Below are 13,583 nucleotides of genomic sequence, written 5' to 3'. Positions count from 1 at the left end.
TGTGGCCTATGCCATGAGCTTGCGGACATGGTCATGTAACCCCTTCCCCAGAAGAACTGAGGGCTGTCGGTAGGAGCCCCCCAGGCGATCCCAGAGTGTGAAGTACTGTCCATAGTTGTAGTTGAAGTAGAGGTGATGGTCTACGTGGTGAGCAGCACCGTTGATCAGATATATCAGAGGGCTGGGTATACGGTAGTCTCCATCATGTATGGAAATGGTCCAGATGTTGACAAAGACAAAGAGTGAGAGGTAGACCACCTGTAATGTAAATATTCCAAATGTCATTTTATAACACTTAACAGATAAGTGACAGAGCTTATACCTTGTTAATGATGTACTTTTTGACCTGTGTCATCAAAATGTGTCCACATTTGTCCTCATATTTCAATTAAAGTTTAAATCAGTGCAGTGAGTTAAGATTGTGCACTCATAATTTGCAATATTTTTTTCTCCTCAAACCTCAGATCTAACATGAAGATATTTAGTAAAGAGTGACAGTCAGACCACCACCTTGTGAAGGGGGAAGATGAATGGGTAGACGTGGTAGGGTAAGCTCTGCAGGAAGCCGTCAAGTGGGTGGAAGGCATGGCTGGCAAATGGTGTAGGGATCTTGAATATGTGATGCTGCTTATGTAAGTGCTGAAGGGAAGAAACACAAGTGGTCTGAATATTAAGACTATTTTAGTGAAAAAGACACCATGCAAACAGGGGACTCATTCATTTAGAGTAAATTAAGATAAGTAATTATGATGGAGTGAAAGAGTCACATTCTATAACCTTTATGAAATTTGAACATCCTAAGTGATCCATCTAACAAATAGATGTTTTAGAAATGTACAGTTAGGGATTTCATTTATTGATTTGTAATTCAAATGTCGAGCCCTGACTTCCCAAAAATACTTCCAAATTTACCCCACCCTCACCTTGTAAATGCTCTTATGGTGCATGCCCCGGTGTATCCAGTAGATGCACATGTCAGTAAAGAACAAAAATCCAGCAATGCTCTGGAACACTCCCGGCCAGCCTGAAACAGAAACAAATGAGTCATAAAGACCAATTATGTTTCAAAATGTTTATCATATCAGAAATTCTGGATTCATGGCAGGATTCAATTAAGTCAGTTAATCATGTTTTTTGTGTTGGAAAAACTTTTGAGTAACTTAATTTTGAATTTCAATCAATGTTTACATGAACCATGGCCTCACTTTTAAGGTTGTAAGTAACTTTTTTTTTTTGTACCTAGGGAAGATTTGTTGATGTTGTCGTAAAGTTTGCTGTGTCCCCTGACCTCCCAGAAGAAAAGGGCTACTGTGGGAAAGCTCATCCAGAAGATAGAGACAGTTCCTAGTTGTATCTCTTTTCTTACCTGGTTCTGTTATTGGATCAAAGACATAAAGTTAGTATCTGGAGGAAGTTTGCTTTGGAGAGGTTAGGAGGTTTAATGTTATCTTAAATAACAGAGACAGGACAGTCACAGTTACTACTAGTTCAAACCCCCAGTCAGTTCATTGACTATAAACTGGTCTGTGAATACAGAGCCTCATCCATTAAACAGCGTACCTTAATAAACTGTGGATGTTTCATGAGCTTATGGTCAAACACGTAGTAGAAGTTAAGAGCACCAAAGCCCAGGTAAATCAGCTGTGCTCCCAGATTGGTCACCACCCACAGGCTGATAATCTGGCGCAGAGCTTCATCCTCAGGCCACAAGGCCGGGTAAACGTATGGAGTGAAGAAGTAATGATCAGCGATGTTCAGCACATGATCCATGGCACAATCTATGAGTTAAAAGCAATTCAAAGGTCAGTCTTACTCTTCACCACCATGACAAAGTCAACTAAAGATATGTGTGAGAGAAACAAACTAATCACTGTAGGACGAAGAAGAACTGGCTGAACATTCCAAGGATTTTAGCTGTGACAAAAACTAAAACACGTAAAGGTGCAGAAATGGTTTTCTCTGAGAAGACACTTTGAAAGAATTGCGAATCCTTGTAAACTGTATTTAAAGGCTTTGCTGTTTATTGCACCCGACATGCCAGAGTTAGTTTAAAAACATTAGTACACAAACTATAAATGATATATTACTCAGCATTGAGTAAAACTAGTATTTACTCCACTGCAACTACTAAAAACTATGTAGATCAGTTTTGTTTCTGTACCTGTACAAATGGCCACTGTCCCAGTGCAGGCTGCTATCCCAGCGTCATAATACTGAAGCTCAAAAGACTCTAATTTCGCTTCTATTAATATAACCGTACTTGTTAGAGTGAATGCTGTTTTAACTGTTGGCTGACTGATGATTAGACCAAAGTCCTGTTTAACTTTGTTGATAAGATGTCAATTAGACTATATTCAACCATTAGTCTCCACTCCTCTGTTTTAGAATGACCACACAGTTTTAATCAGTGTGAAAACAGAGAAGCTGCAAACAATGGAATTGTTTTGAGGCAGGAAAGAACAGTAGAGTTTGTTAAGGAATCTTCTCACTCAGTTGCTGAAGGATGCTGTGCATTTCAGGATATAGCTCAGCAAAGCAGTGCTTCAAGTGATGCAGATTTCAGTTTCTTTTTTTTACAGTCTTCATAAAGGTTTATACTCAATTCTATTAGATGTTTATGCCCAATTCATTGCTTTTCATAATGGAGGAATTAAGCATAAAATTGTATGCATTTATATTTGCCTTCATTATAATACATACAAATATTATTGGCATTAACTGAAAACAAATAGGTGGACTAGCAAAATGATAACTGTACACCTGCTGCAGGACAACTGCCCTTTACTGAAAAAAAGTCACAAACTCTACAAGCACCTTTACCATATATTCTGATTTACTAATTCAAATTGTTTCAGTATACATCTTTATGGCCATTTCAAGACATTTCACACACCTGTTTCATGCTTTAAAAGCATTATTTTATCAGGATTTTCAAAAAAGTTGCTGCTGAACTGACCTGCTTTAGGACCAGGGCACGACATCAGTTGTGTGAACCTTCCTAGAAAGTGCAGGGGTCCTCTTTCTTCCACACCACCAGTATATGATTTGTGACAGAAAGCATGTGGCCTTATGTCGAAAATTGTTTAGTGGCGGATAAAGCACACACTAATATGAATTGACCATGCATTCCTTCTCGTAGAAGGTTAAAAGGAGGCTCTTGCTTGCTTCATTTTGTTGAGGCAGTGAGTATGTTGAGAGGAGTGAGGGAGTCGCAAATATAAGTCCTGGTGGAACAAGATCCCAGCATGCTCAGCAAATAACAAGGAGCTCAGTGACAGCAGGACACATGATCCTACAGTCATTTTCTGGTCATTTCAGAGCAGTTTTAGTGGCACATACTTCATTTGGTTCCAAGTGATGAAATGTGCTTCATCATAATATGAGTTAGTCTCGAATCTGATGTATTTATATAGCATATAGGCACATTGATGAGACATCTGAAATGGCATTATGGCCTTTAAATCATTTATTGAAAATTCTGAACCACTCGCATCTGTTTTAATGCAAAATGAAATCTCTTACAGGGGTAGATGTCCTTTTTAACAGAGCATGTCTGCTGCCCCATGGGGGGCTGTAGGATCAAATTCCCCTTGAACTGTCTGCCCTTTACACACAAACACACACACACACACACACACCACGTACGCATCCCATACATATGCACAGAGCAAAAGTAAAATATGAGTTGATCAAAGGGAAAAAATATTTAGTACCTTAACCTTCCTGTCGTGTTCGGGTCAAATCTGACCGATTTACAACTTAAAACACTCATAAATATTGTGTTTTACATCTGATTGCCTCAAGGCCTTATGATATCCTCCACACTATGCACTTGAACATATAAAAGTGATGATCACCTCTTTCATTGAATTTTGAGTGTTTTAATCAACCTTGTTACACCTGTGGTGTTCCCGGTCAAAAGTGACCGCCATAGGAAATAAATGGGTATCTAGACTATATTCATCCATCAGACAGAAAACATCCCCATACACACCACCCCAACTCACTCACTCACAAACTCACTCACTCACATTTCAGACTGAACAATGTCTTTTACGGGTACACATCTCTTTCCCGCGCTTATGTGCCTATCCCCCACGTGAACCACACCTTCCAGACTAATCAATGTATCATCTTCACACAGACCCCATATATATAGCTTGATGTTTGCCTTGCACTCCTTTTACTCTGAGCACAATGAGTAGGCGACTGACCAAGCGGTTCTCTGTCGAAGAGGGTCTGGTCCAGGTTTTTGGACATGATGAAGAGGGCACTGAAACTGAACCAGAGATAGAGGAGTATGTCTCAGAAGTGGAAGGCAACACAGATTTTGATCCAGACATTGAGGAACAGATGGAGAGGGAGAGGCACCTGAGGAGACATTCCAGTCCAAGAGTGGACACTTGCTCTGGTCTTCATCCCCCCAGGAAAGAGGAAGTAGAGCGAGAGTGGAAAACATCATAAAGATGACGCCAGGGCCAACACGGTATGCGACATCTCGTGTGGATGACATCAAGTCCAGCTTCCAACTCTTTTTACCAGAGTCCATTGAGGGAATTGGAGATATTGGATGGATATTGGAGATGACAAACCTGGAGGGGAAGCGTGTGTTTGGGGACACCTGGAGAGAAATCGACCTGGTAGACCCCCAAGCCTACATAGGTCTGTTGATTTTAGCAGGAGTATATCGCTCAAACAATGAGGCTACAAAAAGTCTGTGGGATGCAGAGGGATCTTTGGTTTTCCATTTATTTTTTACATTACATGTTCATTTTGTAATACATTTTCAGTGCCTATTTGTATTTTCAATGCAGTTATTTTATGTCTAATTCTATAAATTCATGTTAAACACTACTTTGAGACATTGTTCACAGCTAAAAAATGTTGGATAAAAATTTGGTGGTGAAAAATGTTTTTTGTGCTAATTTAAGAGCAGTCAAAACAGACCGGTCAATTTTGACCGGGAACACTAAAGTAAGAGGCCAAGAAGGCGAAGATGAAGGGCACACTCATTGATAATCAGTTCAAGTAGACGAGTCTCACTGAGGGCCAAAGACTTGCTGTGACTGTTGTCCTGTGGATGTTTCTCCGTGTAAACATGTAAATTATTCCAGGATTTGGTGTGTGACTAGGGGGGGGAAATGTATTATGTAGTTTTCAGACGACACGCCAACTCTTCTTGGCCTGGGAATCTCTCTGTTCCCGCTACTAGGTGGTTAATCAGCTCGTGTGCACAAACTTCTTCGTAATCATCCACTACTTTTCAGCTTGCAGCATGACAGGCGCGTTTTGCACCCGGTCCTGTTGTTCCTAGGACTGCTATAAAAGGGCCGCCCATTCACCTCCAAATCACAACACTGACTAGACCGAGACAGACAACACATCCACTTCATCCTCTGAAGACAAATCAGACTCAAGCCGTATAAGATGGACCCCTGCGAGTGCTCCAAGAGTAAGTACAGCTGTTAATAACTGTGTCTGATCGTAACATTTGACATGACTACTATTTCATTAGAGCATTTGTCATTACCGGAAACTCAAATGTTTTTCTTCATGTGACAAAGACAAACAGTTGGTTAATGCAGAACAAGCTGTTTAAGAATTGACTAAGTAAAAGTTGACCTTTTGACAGCTGGGTCTGAGTTAACCTTAAAAAAACCTTTGCGTTTCAGTTTCTAAGCCAGAACCTTAAAAACCCACAACATTAAGCCTTTGTTAGTGCCACAACACCAACAATAGTCTAGCAATTCAGTTTAGGGCTTTTACATGTGATGCCTGCACTTGACCTGCCACCTAGTGAAGGACTTTCCCCTTGATCATTGAAGTCAACAGAACTGCAGCTTTGATTTTTAAGCATCTACACCCTTGTTGAGTCTGGCCTTGGTTAGATGACTACACTGCAGCAGAACATCTCAGTCAGCTCATTTCATATTGACACTTGAAGCCACATTGGCAGGACATTTTAAAGCCAAACCAGGACAACCACTTTGTGATAACATTTATTTCAACATTGAAAGACAAGTACAAAACAATTACTCTTTAGACATTTTCGACAGTAACCAATTCAAAGTTGTTCACGCAGGCTCCATCACACAGAGCAGCTCTGGCGCCATGCTGCAGGTTCCTCACTGACAGCAGCTGGTGTCGCAGGTCTTCCCTTTGCACACGCAGCCAGAGGCGCACTTGGTGCACCCAGATGGACAGCATGGGCAGCAGCCTGCAACAACGGGTCAACATTCATTAGTGAGACCAGCAGTGTGTAATGCATTTCCACGTTTACATTGCAGCTAATTAAGCCAATCAGAGCCACCTGGGCAGCTGCCTGCGTTCCACGTGGAAGTGATTCAGATACACTAGAAAGTCAACATTAAAAGAAAAGTACCTAATTTTAATGATAGGCTGCCTATAGCTAAAGACATAATTTGCGAATTTAAAAAAAAAAAAAAAAAAAAAGTATAAAAAAGGGACATATTGCTTCCAGTATGTCACGGGTTAAGATTTTGTCACGAATACACTGCTCTCGACATTTTGTAAATGTAAGGACTTACTCTTCTTGCAGGTGGTGCAGGAGCAGTTTGTGCAGGTGCAGGATCCACCGCAGTTGCAGGTTCCAGCTGAACAGAAAAATACAAGTCAGATTAGCTTCGTCTTGTCCGGTAATGACAAATGCTCTAATGAAATAGTAGTCATGTCAAATGTTACGATCAGACACAGTCATTAACAGCTGTACTTACTCTTGGAGCACTCGCAGGGGTCCATCTTATACGGCTTGAGTCTGATTTGTCTTCAGAGGATGAAGTGGATGTGTTGTCTGTCTCGGTCGAGTCAGTGTTGTGATTTGGAGGTGAATGGGCGGCCCTTTTATAGCAGTCCTAGGAACAACAGGACCGGGTGCAAAACGCGCCTGTCATGCTGCAAGCTGAAAAGTAGTGGATGATTACAAAGAAGTTTATGCACACGAGCTGATTAACCACCTAGTAGCGGGAACAGAGAGATTCCCAGGCCAAGAACAGTTGGCGTGTCGTCTGAAAATTGCATAATACATTTCCTCCCCTAGTCACACACCAAATCCCGGAATAATTAACATGTTTACACGGAGAAAACATCATTGTATAAGGGAGCAGCCTATATAGAACACATTTCTTCATCATCATCATTTTCATGGCTGACATAAAATGCCACCTGTGTCTCCTGTATTATAATTTCTTCTCTTATATGTGTGTGTCCAGTACTGACTTTATGTGGATAAATACGGGGTAATACGAGAGAAAAATTATCAAATGATTGTGCACTCGGTTAACATTCATTTTGCGCACGGGTTAATAAACTAAGAGGAAATTAGTCAGCGCTTAAACTTTTATGGGCACAGTAAAAGATTCCGGTGTGTACTGAAATGAAATGATTTAAGGATTTAAAGTAATGTCGTGTTCGTTTTCTATTCTAATTCAAGTTGAACTATGTTGTTTTTTTCCCTATTGCTTAGAAGAGGTTAAAAAAAATCAATGAATTGTACAATGGCAAATATTTGCCTTATTGTGAGTGTAAGATGAACTTAATGAACAGATTATGTGATATTATCTAATTACATGCATTAGTCTGTGCTTTCGTGTGACTGTGATAATTAGGGTACAACATTACATTTAATTCGTTTATTTAATTTTTCCACATTAGAATACACTCATTTTACTCTGAAGGCCAGTTATATTTCCGGAATTCTTGCTTCAAAATATATTTCAAAAATCTTTTAAAAATACACAATGTATAACCTACATATATGCCTTTACAGTTCACTAATATTAAATTGTTTAATCTGTCATTTTATCCATAAGGGCTCCGTAAATTTACCCCAAACAGTTTTTTTCTTTAAAAATGTATCTCGATAGTGGTTAGTCAATTTCATATTGATGTTCAATAATAGACAAAAATAAGTGCTGGAGTGCAGCTTCAGATGTTCACATGTAAGCAATCAGTCTCCTGTAATGCTTCCAGTGTTTTCGACACTGTGCACACGGTACAAACTGTCTACTCTCTGTTGTCATTCCTCCGCTTCCCGCAGCTCTGCACCCGACCGCCTCACCCGGCGCTCGTGAGCAAACCAAAGTAAATAGGCTATTGTAATATGCTGCCTTCAAGTACCGTGTGCAGTAGGAAATATTAAATTCACCCGGAGAGTGCAAAATACAACTGTCTGACATTTTGCTTGATGTACCAGAGAGTATACAAACTGATTGTTTAGTTAAATTAGCAAGGTATCGATCTTTTTTTTTTTGTTGTACTATCACAATTTCACCATGAAATTGACCTGGTTAGTCTGTGACGGCGAAGTTAATTGACACTCTGTTATTTTGAATCCCGTTGGAGATAATTAGCCTGTTCACTTCAGCAAATAACACTATTGTACTCCTAAGTGAAAGGCTTTATGTTTATATGTTTGTTTTTGGCTTCTAGCTAACACACATTTCCACTGGTGGGAGACTTTTGATATTCACTGCACTCGGATTTAGGAGCTCGTGTTGGGAGCCCGAAGGCGACTTTGTCCCTTTTTTGCGCTCGGTCTTCTTTGGGAAATTTTCTCACACAATGGCTGGCAATGACATCCTGCAATGAGCTGAGTCATTACATGACTTGACCCCTGTACACCACAGTGTGCAACGAATGAAACACATGATTTAGAGTTGTGCGTGTGTGCGTGCGTCTTTTGTTTTTTTGCTGCATGCTGTATATATTAATGTTAATATCTTATTGAGCAGGTCAGATCAGGGACAAAACTTTATACACTTATTTAAATTTAAGGACCCAAGGTTTTTGAGAATACCAAATGACACAGATGTGTATAAATGACAGACATGTAACTTTTCCTACTCTCTATATAAATGTACAACCATAAAATATGGACCCTCTGTTTTCAGTGCCTTCAATGGGAACACAGACTATGCAATGCTGCTGTGAAAAATCTCAAGTAGCCTAATTCCAATAAGTCTCCATGAAAATTAAACAGGGACATTTCTTGTTTACATTAACATGGACTATCCTGTGCTTACCCTGAACTCAGTTTCTATCATTTCTAATTGCACAATCAGCTATTTGATTGTGGGCAAAGACATAATTAGAGATGGTAGGATTATTCATACTCATCTGAAGGCCTAGTGATTATGATGAATTATTTAAACAAGATGTTGGAGAGTAAAGGTGAAGCACTGTAATACAAAAACACTTAATCAATCAAGCTCAGTGATCCCTGATTCCTTGTTTCATCTGGTGAGAGTCAGTTTGGGTTCTGGCTTAGAAACTGAAACACAAAGGTATTCATTTGTCATTCATGTATTATTTCTGATTCACCTTGCAACGATTTGCTCTGTTATTCAGGGTTATGGCGGTGACAACCACGAAAAGCAGGCAAGGATGTACAGTAAAAGTTTAGAAGAATACATGAGAGCACTGCACACTGCACAGAGAGGTGCTGTTTGTGTCAGAGAACTCTAGAGGGAGACATCTACAGTTTTACAGAGAAAGTTTTCCTTGTGAAAGCTGTCTGGTTCTAAATTTTCTCATCATTTCCTCACTATTACATATGAAACTCCTATGCAAGAGTGCAAGTAAGTACTACTTTTATCATTACATTTATTGTAATAATTAGATGCCAATGAAGGGACAGGTGAAAGATACCAAACACTACAACATAGGGGAAAACAGTGTAAGAAAGCCATGTAGTAGAGTGTGTACTTTTACTTTGAAGGAGCACAAAGCCAAAAAAAATTATCTACACATGTAAAACACTGATACACATTCATTGTCACAGTCTTGTTCACAATCTAGAGAACTATACAGTAGCCCTACATTAAATATACAAGAAAGAAGTGATAATATAAGCGATAATGGATAAAAAAAAATTAACATCAGCTACAGACAAAGATGGAGTGGAACATAAAGCTCTTTGTGTGAAAACATTCACTGTTCTGTTCAGAGTCTCTGTGCAAGCGTCTTCCTCCTCAGTCTGACACTAAAAGATAACATCATCCACTTGTGTTTCTTGCTGAGTGACAGTATGCACACTGCTGTCTGTGATATATTTGTATGTGACAGGTTCGAAATGCTGACGCACAGACTCTCCAGGTCTGATAAGTTGTTTTATGATCATTAACCTTCCTGTCGTGTTCGGGTCAAATCTGACCGATTTACAACTTAAAACACTCATAAATATTGTGTTTTACATCTGATTGCCTCAAGGCCTTATGATATCCTCCACACTATGCACTTGAACATATAAAAGTGATGATCACCTCTTTCATTGACCTTGTTACACCTGTGGTGTTCCCGGTCAAAAGTGACCGCCATAGGAAATGAATGGGTATCCAGACTATATTCATCCATCAGACAGAAAACATCCCCATACACACCACCCCAACTCACTCACTCACAAACTCACTCACTCACATTTCAGACTGAACAATGTCTTTTACGGGTACACATCTCTTTCCCGCGCTTATGTGCCTATCCCCCACGTGAACCACACCTTCCAGACTAATCAATGTATCATCTTCACACAGACCCCATATATATAGCTTGATGTTTGCCTTGCACTCCTTTTACTCTGAGCACAATGAGTAGGCGACTGACCAAGCGGTTCTCTGTCGAAGAGGGTCTGGTCCAGGTTTTTGGACATGATGAAGAGGGCACTGAAACTGAACCAGAGATAGAGGAGTATGTCTCAGAAGTGGAAGGCAACACAGATTTTGATCCAGACATTGAGGAACAGATGGAGAGGGAGAGGCACCTGAGGAGACATTCCAGTCCAAGAGTGGACACTTGCTCTGGTCTTCATCCCCCCAGGAAAGAGGAAGTAGAGCGAGAGTGGAAAACATCATAAAGATGACGCCAGGGCCAACACGGTATGCGACATCTCGTGTGGATGACATCAAGTCCAGCTTCCAACTCTTTTTACCAGAGTCCATTGAGGGAATTGGAGATATTGGATGGATATTGGAGATGACAAACCTGGAGGGGAAGCGTGTGTTTGGGGACACCTGGAGAGAAATCGACCTGGTAGACCCCCAAGCCTACATAGGTCTGTTGATTTTAGCAGGAGTATATCGCTCAAACAATGAGGCTACAAAAAGTCTGTGGGATGCAGAGGGATCTTTGGTTTTCCATTTATTTTTTACATTACATGTTCATTTTGTAATACATTTTCAGTGCCTATTTGTATTTTCAATGCAGTTATTTTATGTCTAATTCTATAAATTCATGTTAAACACTACTTTGAGACATTGTTCACAGCTAAAAAATGTTGGATAAAAATTTGATGGTGAAAAATGTTTTTTGTGCTAATTTAAGAGCAGTTAAAACAGACCGGTCAATTTTGACCGGGAACACTAAAGTAAGAGGCCAAGAAGGCGAAGATGAAGGGCACACTCATTGATAATCAGTTCAAGTAGACGAGTCTCACTGAGGGCCAAAGACTTGCTGTGACTGTTGTCCTGTGGATGTTTCTCCGTGTAAACATGTAAATTATTCCGGGATTTGGTGTGTGACTAGGGGAGGAAATGTATTATGTAATTTTCAGACGACACGCCAACTCTTCTTGGCCTGGGAATCTCTCTGTTCCCGCTACTAGGTGGTTAATCAGCTCGTGTGCACAAACTTCTTCGTAATCATCCACTACTTTTCAGCTTGCAGCATGACAGGCGCGTTTTGCACCCGGTCCTGTTGTTCCTAGGACTGCTATAAAAGGGCCGCCCATTCACATCCAAATCACAACACTGACTCGACCGAGACAGACAACACAACCACTTCATCCTCTGAAGACAAATCAGACTCAAGCCGTATAAGATGGACCCCTGCGAGTGCTCCAAGAGTAAGTACAGCTGTTAATGACTGTGTCTGATCGTAACATTTGACATGACTACTATTTCATTAGAGCATTCGTCATTACCGGACAAGACGAAGCTAATCTGACTTGTATTTTTCTGTTCAGCTGGAACCTGCAACTGCGGTGGATCCTGCACCTGCACAAACTGCTCCTGCACCACCTGCAAGAAGAGTAAGTCCTTACATTTACAAAATGTCGAGAGCAGTGTATTCGTGACAAAATCTTAACCCGTGACATACTGGAAGCAATATGTCCCTTTTTTATACTTTTTTTTTTTTTTTTTTTTTTTAAATTCGCAAATTATGTCTTTAGCTATAGGCAGCCTATCATTAAAATTAGGTACTTTTCTTTTAATGTTGACTTTCTAGTGTATCTGAATCACTTCCACGTGGAACGCAGGCAGCTGCCCAGGTGGCTCTGATTGGCTTAATTAGCTGCAATGTAAACGTGGAAATACATTACACACTGCTGGTCTCACTAATGAATGTTGACCCGTTGTTGCAGGCTGCTGCCCATGCTGTCCATCTGGGTGCACCAAGTGCGCCTCTGGCTGCGTGTGCAAAGGGAAGACATGCGACACCAGCTGCTGTCAGTGAGGAACCTGCAGCATGGCGCCAGAGCTGCTCTGTGTGATGGAGCCTGCGTGAACAACTTTGAATTGGTTACTGTCGCAAATGTCTAAAGAGTAATTGTTTTATACTCGTCTTTCAATGTTGAAATAAATGTTATCGCGACGTGGTTGTCCTGGTTTGGCTTTAAAATGTCCGGCCAATGTGGCTTCAAGTGTCGATATGAAATGAGCTGACTGAGATGTTCTGCTGCAGTGTAGTCATCTAACCAAGGCCAGACTCAACGATGGTGTAAATGCTTGAAAATCATAAAGCTGCAGTTCTGTTGACTTCAATGATCAAGGGGAAAGTCCTTCACTAGGTGGAAGGTCAAGTGCAGGCATCACATGTAAAAGCCCTAAACTGAATTGCTAGACTATTGTTGGTGTTGTGGCACTAACAAAGGCTTAATGTTGTGGGTTTTTAACACTGTCTTCAGCATCAGCTAGAGGTGTCTGGGCCATGTCTTTCAGTGCAAAGACATCAATACACTTTCATAAGGTTAACTCAGACCCAGCTGTCAAAAGGTCAACTTTTACTTAGTCATTGAGAATTCTTAAACAGCTTGTTCTGCATTAACCAACTGTTTGTCTTTGTCACATGACAAACATTTGAGTTTCAAATTTGGATACTTGCAGAATTAGTGCTGAAGAGATTGTATTATAAGATCAGTCATCCTGTGAAAATTCCTGGGTAACTTCTTAGGCTTTATCATGACCAACTTTATCATAGATAAGAGGGTTGAGGTTTTACCGTTTTCATTTTTGTTCCATTCATTCAGGGACTTCCAGCTGTCGCCATAACCAGCAGCTGAAGGAGATTGTACACACTGGCAAGCCCCTAAACTATAGTAAATCAGTAGAGCTTGGTGGTTTTCAGCATCCTCAAGAAAGAAAAGAGATGAAAGCTCATCTAACCTTAGGGGCAAAAAGACAGGACTCACTGAAACTGAGCCTGTTTTCATGAATTCTACCTACTCCGAAGAACAACCTAATGTTAATGTTGCTTTTGGATTTTAATCCACCAAAAGGAAGACGAAGACAGGCCACAAACAAAGCAAGGCTGCTGTCTTACAATACTGTTCAGCCTCCTCCAAACAAGAAGCA

At 40.5% G+C, this 13,583-nt stretch overlaps 3 protein-coding genes across 5 annotated transcripts; 1 reads left to right on the top strand and 2 right to left on the bottom strand.

The window, feature by feature from the left end:
* Window positions 1–6: 6 nt before the first annotated feature.
* On the bottom strand, window positions 7–3,186 carry LOC130176861 (lathosterol oxidase-like). Of its 2 annotated transcripts, none has more exons than XM_056388246.1 (6): window positions 2,957–3,186; window positions 1,561–1,778; window positions 1,240–1,372; window positions 924–1,024; window positions 511–639; window positions 7–258 (listed from the first exon to the last, which is right to left on the bottom strand). In XM_056388246.1, the coding sequence occupies exons 1-6, from the start codon at window positions 2,979–2,981 to the stop codon at window positions 7–9; spliced, it is 858 nt and encodes a 285-aa protein (XP_056244221.1). In that variant the 5' UTR covers window positions 2,982–3,186. The 2 variants fall into 2 exon arrangements, with proteins under 2 accessions (XP_056244221.1, XP_056244223.1); XM_056388248.1 differs by lacking the exon at window positions 2,957–3,186 and adding an exon at window positions 2,162–2,179.
* A 2,174-nt stretch (window positions 3,187–5,360) lies between these two features.
* On the top strand, window positions 5,361–12,603 carry LOC130176632 (metallothionein). Of its 2 annotated transcripts, none has more exons than XM_056387827.1 (3): window positions 5,361–5,452; window positions 11,975–12,040; window positions 12,374–12,603. In XM_056387827.1, exons 1-3 carry the CDS (start codon window positions 5,428–5,430, stop codon window positions 12,463–12,465), a joined length of 183 nt encoding a protein of 60 aa, XP_056243802.1. In that variant the 5' UTR covers window positions 5,361–5,427; the 3' UTR covers window positions 12,466–12,603. The 2 variants fall into 2 exon arrangements, with proteins under 2 accessions (XP_056243802.1, XP_056243801.1); XM_056387826.1 differs by lacking the exon at window positions 5,361–5,452 and adding an exon at window positions 11,697–11,854.
* LOC130176634 (metallothionein) lies at window positions 5,984–6,891 on the bottom strand. Its single transcript, XM_056387828.1, has 3 exons — window positions 6,735–6,891; window positions 6,549–6,614; window positions 5,984–6,217 (listed from the first exon to the last, which is right to left on the bottom strand). The coding sequence occupies exons 1-3, from the start codon at window positions 6,757–6,759 to the stop codon at window positions 6,126–6,128; spliced, it is 183 nt and encodes a 60-aa protein (XP_056243803.1). The 5' UTR covers window positions 6,760–6,891; the 3' UTR covers window positions 5,984–6,125.
* Window positions 12,604–13,583: the final 980 nt, after the last annotated feature.

Source organism: Seriola aureovittata, chromosome 10 (genome assembly GCF_021018895.1).
Source record: "Seriola aureovittata isolate HTS-2021-v1 ecotype China chromosome 10, ASM2101889v1, whole genome shotgun sequence".
In the NCBI taxonomy this organism is placed as follows: Eukaryota; Metazoa; Chordata; class Actinopteri; order Carangiformes; family Carangidae; genus Seriola; species Seriola aureovittata.
Note: the sequence above shows the minus strand (reverse complement) of the source record. Positions and strands in the feature narration are given on the sequence as shown.

Bases quoted from the DNA above. Each gene is read 5' to 3' on its own strand.
- LOC130176861 (XM_056388246.1), bottom strand. From the start codon at position 2,981: ATGTCGTGCCCTGGTCCTAAAGCAG. The intron at 1,373-1,560 runs GTACGCTGTTTA...ATCCAATAACAG, and splicing joins AACATCCACAGTTTATTAAG to AACCAGGTAAGAAAAGAGAT. The intron at 640-923 runs GTGAGGGTGGGG...TCTTCCCTTCAG, and splicing joins ACCATAAGAGCATTTACAAG to CACTTACATAAGCAGCATCA.
- LOC130176632 (XM_056387827.1), top strand. From the start codon at position 5,428: ATGGACCCCTGCGAGTGCTCCAAGA. The intron at 5,453-11,974 runs GTAAGTACAGCT...TTTTCTGTTCAG, and splicing joins CCCCTGCGAGTGCTCCAAGA to CTGGAACCTGCAACTGCGGT. The intron at 12,041-12,373 runs GTAAGTCCTTAC...CCGTTGTTGCAG, and splicing joins CTGCACCACCTGCAAGAAGA to GCTGCTGCCCATGCTGTCCA.
- LOC130176634 (XM_056387828.1), bottom strand. From the start codon at position 6,759: ATGGACCCCTGCGAGTGCTCCAAGA. The intron at 6,615-6,734 runs GTAAGTACAGCT...TTTTCTGTTCAG, and splicing joins CCCCTGCGAGTGCTCCAAGA to CTGGAACCTGCAACTGCGGT. The intron at 6,218-6,548 runs GTAAGTCCTTAC...CCGTTGTTGCAG, and splicing joins CTGCACCACCTGCAAGAAGA to GCTGCTGCCCATGCTGTCCA.